This window comes from Centroberyx affinis, unplaced genomic scaffold, assembly GCF_046629955.1.
Source record: "Centroberyx affinis isolate AG114_WGS23_722 - 3 ecotype Tasmania unplaced genomic scaffold, CSIRO-AGI_Caff_v1 ptg007894l_1, whole genome shotgun sequence".
NCBI classification, from domain to species: domain Eukaryota; kingdom Metazoa; phylum Chordata; class Actinopteri; order Beryciformes; family Berycidae; genus Centroberyx; species Centroberyx affinis.
The window spans coordinates 69,826-80,402 of record NW_027283962.1 but is presented as its reverse complement, the minus strand read 5'-3'; the positions used below and the strand labels follow the sequence as shown (position 1 = coordinate 80,402).

General features: G+C 43.6%; 1 protein-coding gene across 1 annotated transcript; it reads right to left on the bottom strand.

Annotated features, from left to right (window-relative positions):
* Positions 1-547: 547 nt before the first annotated feature.
* Positions 548-9,140, bottom strand: neto2b (neuropilin (NRP) and tolloid (TLL)-like 2b). Its single transcript, XM_071514033.1, has 12 exons — positions 9,125-9,140; positions 5,285-5,341; positions 4,705-4,863; positions 4,332-4,580; positions 3,971-4,018; positions 3,625-3,752; positions 2,814-2,915; positions 2,466-2,592; positions 1,936-2,049; positions 1,299-1,429; positions 1,092-1,184; positions 548-997 (listed from the first exon to the last, which is right to left on the bottom strand). The coding sequence occupies exons 1-12, from the start codon at positions 9,138-9,140 to the stop codon at positions 548-550; spliced, it is 1,674 nt and encodes a 557-aa protein (XP_071370134.1).
* Positions 9,141-10,577: the final 1,437 nt, after the last annotated feature.

Sequence of the window (10,577 nt, the reverse complement as noted above, 5' to 3'; positions counted from 1 at the left end):
TATGAATCATGGAAAAGTAAAATCTGTATGCTTTTCAATAAAAGCTATTTTACAAAATACATAGATAACAAGAAAATCACACAACATTATTGTCTGTCTCCAGTTTCATCTCCAGTTTTATACTGAGCTATATTGCAAGTGCTGAATTGTGTTTAAGGAAATATTTTGAAGCCCACTCAAAAAAGTTAACAGCAACAGACCGTCCTTTAACCGGAAGGCCTGGGCTCAAGCCCCCATGTCGAAAAGCATCTGAAAAGCTTCTGCTCTGTGGCTAAAGAGAGAAATTTCCCTGTGGGGATCAATAATGTATTACATTATTATTGTTACAAAAAGGGCTTGTGAGACACAGATCCTCTCTGAGGTGTTAGATGAGAGTGAGTGTAGTGGATAAGGAGTCTCCCCTCTTCTTTCTCTTTCCTGTAAATGTGCATCGTTCTGCCAATAAATTTTGGCATAGTCTATGGAAAGTTTGTTTCACTAAAAAACATGTTCTGTTGTTGCTTCAGTATTTACTGCGTTGTCCTTGTCCTTATTGCAACCTTTCTTTTCAGAAGTCCATGGACAAGGATCTCTGTTGGGCCATTTCACAGTTCCCTCTTCTACTTCCTGCTCTGCGCACATATACATCATACCTTCCATCCTCCTCCTCCTCTTCTTCCTCTTCCATCACTCTATCCTGCCGCCCTACTCCCCTATCCCCCATCCCATGATGCCCCTCCATTCGACCTGGCTTCATACTAGGCCAGCTCTTCTTCCGCAGACTGCTGTTCAAGCCGCGGAAGGGAGGTAAGGCGCTCTGGAAGTCCCCTCTAAACTGGGGAAGCTCCATGGATCCCATGCCCATGGCAGCTACACCTCGACCGGGCTTGATGGAGTTGACGGAGGCCTGGGAGCCGCAGTGGTGTTCATGGATGCAGCGTGAGGCTGATGAGGAGCGCCTGAGGGCCTGCAGAGACTGCAGCTCCTCCGACAACTCTCCCAGGTCCCCAGTCATCTCCTAAAAATGACGCAGATTACATTATGTATAATTTCTGCACATGGCATAGAACCATCACATATAAACAATAATGTATAGACATAATGAAACTAACCTTGTCTCTGAGAGTAAAGAGTTCATAGTGAGGAGGGTCAAACACCTCCTGGAAGTCAGCCCGGTGGAACAGGTTATTCTTACGTATCAAGACCTTGGAAATAGGATTGAAATACACTTGATGAAATAGGTAATTATTTTTTAAAAGCTTAAAGCCAGGGTTTTGTGGCATGGTACCAAATAATTTAATGTGACTTGTCTGAATTACCTTTTTGCGTGGCTGTTTGACCTGCACCAAGATGGAGACGATGAGGAGCAGCAGAACCACTCCTGTAGACACACCGATTATTGTCCCATGAGTCTTTGTGATCTGGTGGAAAACACCTTTGCTCTTCTTTTCTGAATGAAGGAAACGACGAGAGAGGGAGAGAGAGAGAAAGAGAGAGAGAGAGAGAGAGAGAGAGAGAGATACCGAGAGTACATCAGTCATTCACCCCTTGCCATCCCTCTCATGACAGAGTAACCTTGTCTTTGCCAGGAACACTTCAGATCCTCCTTCACTAAAAGCCAAAGCATTGATTTACAGCCATCTTAATCAATTGAAGAGGTACTCAACAGCCACTTAACAGCCAAAACGCCTCAACGGCCTTTTAGTTGGAAAAGCCTCAAAGATGATGCGATCATGATGTTCCAGCCAAGAGGAAATATTGAGAAGATGTTCGGTATTATCAAACACTTACTAATATGTGATATTTGATGTAACTGTTCTTTGTGCTATAATTAGGGTGAATGCTTACATAGAGGGCATGCTGCATGATGTTTGACAAAAAGGGTGGAGAGATTGTGATGTGACATGACGCGACGCGACGCGACGTGATGTTGACAGATTGCCACAGTACAATTACCTTTACAGTTGCTTTCATCCCAGGGAAAGACACAGTTCTGTATGCCGTTGCACACCAGAGAAGTGTTGATGCACATGTTACTGTGGCAGAAGAACGCACTGCCTGCACAGGGAGCTGAAAAACACAATTCAACCAGTCATTACCAGCAGAGGGAAAATTAATTGTGTCTTAGAGTTGTCATATAGAAGTCCCATTTTATATTTTAAATGCTTGTTGCATTACTGCTGTACTATTGCTCTACCCTCTAAAACTACCCTGGGAAACCCTGCAGTTTTAAAAGCAGGAAGGTGCAGGAGGAACTTCTACAATGACGACCGAGGTAGATTCACTCACTTGGAAAAGCTGTCATGTTGAATGGCGGCCACAGGAGGGCGCTATTACAAATATGTTTGCAATCATACAGTTGGCTATATTTAAGCAAAGTAGTTGCCCTGTCACAGCTGAAACCATGGAAAATGACAATGGATAATAACATTGATGAAAGGTAAAATGACAGAGGTAAAGAGGAACAATCTGGTGGACAAACTCACGGTCTTCGAAAGAGGTGAACAGCATCCGGAAGCGGCTGAGGCGGCTTGTCTCGTCAGCCCACATCCTCACCACTCCCACGCCAGTATCCAGCATGATGTCATTAGCAACTGTGCTACAAAACTTGGCCTGCAAGAGACCACACACCATTTTCTGTTATATTAATTGGTGTGCTGTCTCTTGGAGGCCATATGCTGTAGTCCAGTTGCTATATTTACAGTATATATTAAATAGATGCATGCATGGTAAGGAAAGAAAGTTAAAGGATGCAGAAATGGAATATCATTTACAACATCATCTGAACAAGTAGCTTACAATCAATCAATCTGCCAGCCTGGTTTTACACCTACCTTTAGGTCCTCAATGGCATTACTGCCATCATACACTGCCACAAAGTTCTTCTTACATTCATTTGAGTTTTCCATCTGGTATTCCAAGAATCGCAGGTAGATCTGGAATAATTAAAGAAGAGGGATATACATTTTGTTTAGTTTTTATGCAGTGCTGTATATTATATTGTTTTACCATGAGAAGATAGAAAGGTCCCAGTTTAAAAGGATCATTGCATTAAGGGATCAGATACAAATCATTTCAAGCCAGCATTATGTGTAGCCTACTTATGTAGATTGTTGGATAATAGATGCGCTTAGATGTGCTTAAGAATCATACATATGTTAGGCTATGGATGTACTCCCATTGACTGTTTGATAATAGAAGATGTATTTATTTAAGCTTTTTTGTGATATGAATTTAAAATCCATGTGTTTTCACAGCTACGGCACAAACAGATCTGGAGGGGGATAGAGAGCACAGAGAGGAGAAAGCAAAATGTGCCACTGGCTGAAAACTCATCTTTTCAAATACCTTGTGTCATCTTGTTCTCATTGAATCATGCCCCCTCACCTCTATTATGTCTATTATATCTATTCTGAAAAAAACAATCTCTTCTATCTCTCTCTCCTTAACTCTTATTGCATTTCTTTTCTTAGCACTTCTCTCTTATATGATCATTCTGTAATCACTCTGACCCAAACACACATTACCATTTGCTGCTTGCAATTTTGGTGATCTGGGAGTTTAAGCTTTTTCTACTGTTGTGCTTATTGCAAGGAGCATCAGCTAAACACCTAAAATGTCAAAATGTAAAATGTAACGCCACACCCTGTTGTTTGTTGGGGCGCGAATCGTCCAGATGCAGTCCACCGCCTGGTCCGGTTTCACTTTGTACTCCTCCTCCACCTGACTGGAACGGATCACCCCATCAGCCCCAGTCAGCTCAAACTGACACTCTGACACACACACACACACACACACACACACACACACGTACATGGTGACAGGGGAGGAAAGAGCAAAGAGGCACAGAAAGGGGAAATGTAGGAGAGAAAAGGAGAAGGCGGGATGAGAAGAAACTGTTATTGTAGTTACGCTGCCTTGACAACACATCTCATATAAATCTCAAAATGTAGTTCAGACATTAGTGGGCTGAGCTATGTGGTTGCAATACCTGGGATAGGATTTAAGAGTCCTCCCACGTGCAGATGAAATTCAGGGTCTTTGGAGGAAATGAGGGAGACAGAGATTGGCATCAAACAATCGGGAGTTTCACCAGCAACAGTAAAAAGGCTTTTGAATGAAGGCATATTTGAGCAGACTAGGTGAACATTCAGTGAATACCAGGAAGATGCAGTAAGTAAGGAGACAACACTTCAGCTGGAGGACCTGGAGTCAAGCCCCTGTCCTGCTGAAGTCTTCTTGAGAAAAACACTGCAGAACTTTCTCTTACTTCTGTGTGAAAAGGGGGGGAAAGCGAGGAGAGCACCGCCTTACGGGGGATCAATAAAGTACCACCTTTTTATTATTATTACCCGCAGTAAAGCTGTACTGGACCTGGAAGCCGGTCCCCTCCAGCTCCTCGTCACTGAAGAAGCGGATCCACACGAAGCGTCCGCTGGAGAGCACGAGTCCCGGACTGGCCGAGCCGCAGAAGCGGTTGATGAGCGGCGAGAAGCTGAAAGGGCCGTCCCGCACCTCAATGTGGTCGAAACGACACTCGAATGACGCCTCGATGTAGAAAGTCTCATCAAACAGCAGCTCTATCCTTTGACGGGGGAGAGCTGAGGGGAGAGGGGGTGGTGAGTGGGCAGGACAGACACAAAAATATATAGAGTTTATTCATTGTAAGGGATCTAACACAATCAGAACATATACTTAGCAGGCTCAGATGTGTGTGTTGGTTACCTTCCAGTATGTACAGGCACTCCTTGTTGGGAGGGTACGTGTTTGGGTAGTTTGGGGAGCTGAAGATTCCCCCATCTGTGTTTCGCACCCAGTTTCCACAGTGACGAGGATGCTGGGGCCGCGGAGTAGGCTTAACACTTTTGGGTCCTGCACCCGCATCTGCGTGTAAAAATGACAATCCACCGAGAAATGACATGACATGCTGTAGAAGAGAAGATACAAAAAGCACTGCACTGTCCTTAAAAAAAATAAAGCTGCTGGTGTCTTGGAAGCAATGGAGTTAGATAGTTGAAATGTATTTAAAATGTAAAAGAATGAGAACAGAGAAAAGAGATTTTTTTTTTTTTTACATTTTTACATTTAGCATGTTTCAGCACTAGAGGCCATGATCTATCTCTTTACATGACATACTGTATTTGGGGAGGCAATCAGGTGTTTTTCATATGAACACAAAGACCATCCACACCTGAGACACCAATATAATTTTACACCTAATGGAGCAAAGAACATCATAATGCCAATTAATCTCTAATCAACTTATGTGTCTTGATGTTTTAAAACACCACAGTGAAGAACCTACCTTTAGTCTTTTGTGCCAAAGCAAATCCCTGCTCGATGAATATGAAAAATATCCAGACTACAGAAAACAAAGAGAAGGAGGGAACATAGTCAGGGCAAAGGGAATGAAACCAAAAGTGTGTGTGAGGGGGGGGGGGCAACAATAGAATAAAGGGATGAAAGAAGGGGAGAAATCTCAGCAGGATTTGTTATCTCTCCACACTCTCCTAATTCCCCGAGTGTACATAGCAGGAGAGTGGAGTTCAAAAGCTTGATGTTGCTTCCACCATCTGCTTGCTGAGCCCATTATCCTATTTTTGCATCTCCTCTGTTTACGTTTTGATGCTTATAAGCAGCAGAGCGGACGAGAGTTGATTCCCATGCTTTACCACTGTCATAGTTGGTGAGGTGGTGTAGGCTGCTGCTGTGCCGTCACTGTGCCTTGACAGTCTGCTGTCTGCAGTGATGCCGCGCCTGGATGCCTAACGGTGCATTTAATAAATAGACTCAGTGCCATGAGCTCATATCTTGTGACTGTTTTGTGCTTATTACATAAAATATGAGGTAAATATAGTCTAGACTAAAGGCTCTATAGGCCACTAAACTTGGTTTTGAGTTTCCACCAAAGCGGCATATCAATGTTGGTATATCAGAGCATCCACTGACAAACTCCAAGACACAAAACAGCAATTACAATACAGGCAGTGGGCATGTGGACAGTACATGTTCGCTCTATTTGCTACTCAGGGAGAGTGGTGAGAGAAAGAGAGATGGAGAGAGAGAGAGACCTCGTGTCCTAAGTAAAGCTTTAAGGGAGCCATTTTTCCAAGCGTAAACAAGATCTACAGTGACTCTGAAAGCAGACATTCAGAAACTTCCCTATTAATTTGGAGAAATCACCAAATGTAAAAGTACTGCAGCAAAATGTATTCTACTTCTCTCCATGAACTGAAGGCAAGAAGTGGAAACTGGGCTGTAACATTTACCTACAATGTATCAATCAATCTAATTGGCATGGTTTACACTGCTACATGACACCCGTGGGTTCATTTACTCTCATTACACCAATAACTTCCACAGAGACTAGTGATATTCAGTGTGTGGTGGAGGAACTGAAAGCACAGCAACCCAAATCCCCCGCTGCCCAGGCGCTGAGCCCCCACGCGCTGATGCAAGGAGGAAAGGGATTTCATGTCAAAAATGGTGATCTTTTATGTTGGTGCTTTGGCAAAATTGTTCTTTGCTTGCATGCCAATGAGGAAGAGTGACTGACTTGAAGAGAGAGAGAGAGAGAGAGAGAGAGAGAGAGAGAGAGAGAGAGAGAGAGAGAGAGAGAGTCTTTGGTGTAGTCGGAGCTGTCACTTCAGCACCATGAAACGCAAGGCAATTAACTGGGATTGCCATCATCTCAAAACAAAGCGCAGCACAGCCGAGTTACACAGATTTTTTTTTATATATATATATTTTTTGTCTTCTAAAAGGAGCTATAAAAAGCAAGGAGTTCATAATTCCACACGAGTGTTTCCCCGCATGTAGGGTCGACGTTTGGCGTGATGTATTTTGGTTTGTCTCCATGTCTAATCTTTGCAACTGCGACTTTCAGTCCGATCAACAATTTTTATTGGATTTGACTAATGACTGTAGGATGGTGACTAATTGGTTGCTTTGTAAACATATAGTAGGCCTATATTCTTCACACAAAAAAAATATGAAACTGGCATCCTCATCCTTTTATGCACGGAGAATCAAAACATGCCCTTTGGTCACCTGACAATATCGGTCAACATGCAGGCTACACAATTTATGAAGTTTGTGGACTAAACAAATGTCAGCAGTCTGTTCTGCAAATACCATCCGCATCAGACATTTCGAAAATCTGCACATGGACAGAGATCGAAACCCCCGTCTCTCTAACCCTGACCCCTTCTCTCTCTCTCTCTCTCTCTCTCTCTCTCTCTCTCTCTTCTCTCTCTCTCTCTCTCTCTCTCTCTCTCTCTCTCTCCTCAACACAACACACACACACACACACACACACACACACACACACACACACACACACACATAGAGCATAATTTCATAAAACACCCTAATCATGGAAACATGGATGGTCACACTCACCTACATGCATCCTCTCCGCTTGTTGGCTTTTGATTTCAAAGTTGTGTGTCTGTCACACCTCTCTGCCCATATCAGCGCGTGCCAGCATCACCGAACTGTAAAATCCAACTTTCCCCTTTCCGTCCTAATCCCATGGGTCAAGATGAGAGAGACGCTTCTGGGAAAGAGAGCTAATGAACTCAACACTCCAGTGCAAGGACGCTTTTCCTGCAGAGCGCGCTTCTGTGTCATTCCAACACTTGTCCTTAACGGATGGTCTGTCTGCGGCTGCTCGCGGTTTTAAGATTGGGCTCAATTGGCGCGAGAAGGGGGAAGAGCGGATTGCGCATGCGCACCATGCTACCGCACTCTGTGTGTGTGTGTGTGTGTGTGTGTGTGTGTGTGTGTGTAAGTAGTGACTTTGATGGATCATCTTCCCATATTTGGCGTACTGTTGAATTTAATTTTTAATTTGATGTAGGGCGACTGTCCAGTAGTCAAACTGTCTACCTTTTATGTGTAAACACACACCCACACACACACCCACACACACACCCACACACACAGGCACACATACACACACACACACACACACAGGCACACACACACACGCCACCTGTGCCAAGCGCATTGGGCATAAATCAGTAGACACAAATCCGCTGAGTGGTCTGTGTTCTTATGCATCTCCATACAGAGCAGCTACATCCCCTGTTGTCTTTTCTCATTTTTCCCCGAGGCCAGACGTTTCACCTAGAAAAAGCTGGCTGGAGCTTGTGGGGAAAAACAGATGAAAATAGAAGTAGAGAGATGGTGGGATGGAGATTTCCCTTTGATGTGTTCCCTTTTAACAGCAGAGCCCGACATCATGTCCACTGGCAGTTTCTGTGCCTCTTCAACTGATTGTAATCACTGTAAATCAGTGCCTTTGCTTTTGGTGATGGGCGATGCAAGGGTGCTCCTGGCAGCCAAAGATATTCTCTCTTTGACAGATGCCAGGGTGTAAATGAGCTATTCTGATGCCCCCTCCTTCCCCTCCCTCTCCACCATCCCCGTCACACACTCTTGCATGAGCGGACACACACACATGCGCACACACACGCACGCACACTCACGCACACTCAAGCCAGCACCCTAGCATAACACGGCTGGCTTGTTTCAGAAGCTAAGCAGGGCTTGCCCTGGTTGGTGATGGAGACCCAGCAGGAGGTTTTAATTCCTCTGGCCCATAAGAACCGCAGTGACCCTAAACAGTGACTTTCTCTTTCTCCTGAACAAGCTGCCATTCTTCAGACGAGAAGCAAAACCAACGACCTGAATCTCTGCGGTCACTAGAGATCGCCTGGCACAACATCAGAGTCTGAGTGATCGCCACATTGTGCTCAGGACATCCACAATTCCTGGTTAAATTTGTAATCACAGACATAAGTCCATCCTACTGTAATAGTTGATATGGCTTGATATGTTGTAGTGTAAATTGCATACACTCAGTTGGGTGCTACACACACTGGTGTTGGATGAAGTGAGACTAAATCCCTCTCACAATGTAACACACTCAGAAAAACACTATCTAGCCCATTGTTTTTGTTGTTTTTCCCAGTGTTCTTCATCTTATTTCCTCCTCTCCTTCTTACTTTTATTATTCACAGCCAGAACAGATCAGAAAAATGGCAAAACAAACTGCACAAAATAAGTCAGACACAGGAAGAACAGTAGCCAACAACCTTCACAAACATCCAGTAAAACATGCAGCTACGCACACACTCACCAAGTCCAGGGGCCATCTTTTCACAGTCTCAGAGGCCATCTTTATTCTGCAAGGTGGGACCAATTTCTCTTTTTGCAGTAACAGCCCTGGGGTAGATTAATTCAGCGGGAGACACACACTCATCCACACAATATATGCACAATCATAAAGTTGCATCATCTGGGCCTGTGTTTAAAACAATATTATTCCCTCGTGATTGATTAAAGTAAAAATGTCATCTCGGAGAGGCATGAATCATTTATTTACTGGAGTGTGTGGGGAAGGACTGCTGATACAGGGCCTTATCCTGCGCTGTGCGACATTTGAACTACGACAAGAAAATACGAGTGACTGATCATCAACAAGCCTCTATGAATACCAGCTGTTACACACACGACCAGATGCCACAGTTGGCTACACTCACTGTAATTTGTTACTCTCTCTCTCTCTCTCTCTCTCTCTGTCTCTCTCACTCGCTCTCTCGCTCAGTCATTCGTAAATGCACATACAAAGTGACAGACCGTCACACACACACCTTTGTTTACTGCACATCAAAGGTACCAACCTCCATATCTGTTGCCATGGAAACCCTACAGGAGTCTTGCCTGCTACTTCTGAGGCAATCAGAGGGACTAGAAAGCAGAGGTTTGGGTTTTCTTTCCCAGAGACGGGAATCAAAGATGAACAAAAGACAATATCTCCCTGTCTACCTGTGCTGCTGCTGTTGGAGGGAAGCTTTGTGGGATGGTAACTCAGCCAATGGGAAAGCTGTGCTTTTTTCCCGCTTTGAATTACAGAGATGTAGGGAAACTTTTGTACTATTGAGGTGTCCTTGAAGTTCCTCATTTGCTTCCACTATGCACTTTATTACACCACTGTACCACTGTTGAATAAAATGTGCTGTAAAATCCATTCTCAGTGTGCGGCGGTGTGTGTGTGTGAGTGGTCTAAAAATCTGAGCCCTCTCAATAAGAAGTATTCAACAAGCTGATGAAAAAAACACTGATAAGAATCCAATGTTCCCAAGAAAATTGTTTTGCTGAATTGGATCAGTATTGAATGAAAAAAAAATGTTTGCAGTTTTTATTTGTACTTTCTGTTTGCTGAGAAATGCAGCTGAAGCTGTTTAGGAAACAAACATCATTTCCCATAACATAGTGTATTATAAGTATGAGCATGCTGGTAGAAAACCAACACCAGCCTGTAGAAAACATTGTGTCTCTCTGCTGAGCAAAAATAAAACTAGGAAAAGTGTGCTTCTTTGAAAAGGAATTTCAGATGAGTATTTGTCATTTTAACAAACATTACAAATTTGCATGTGTGCAAATGATTGCATGTGTGTTTGATTTTATTTCATTGTATTGTATTTTTTGCCTTTTTAGTGATAGCAAGGATGCACAGTGAGGACTGATATGATACTAGAGGAAAATAAAGCTTGTAACAAAGAGCAACTGTGCAGTAAAACATCATCTCA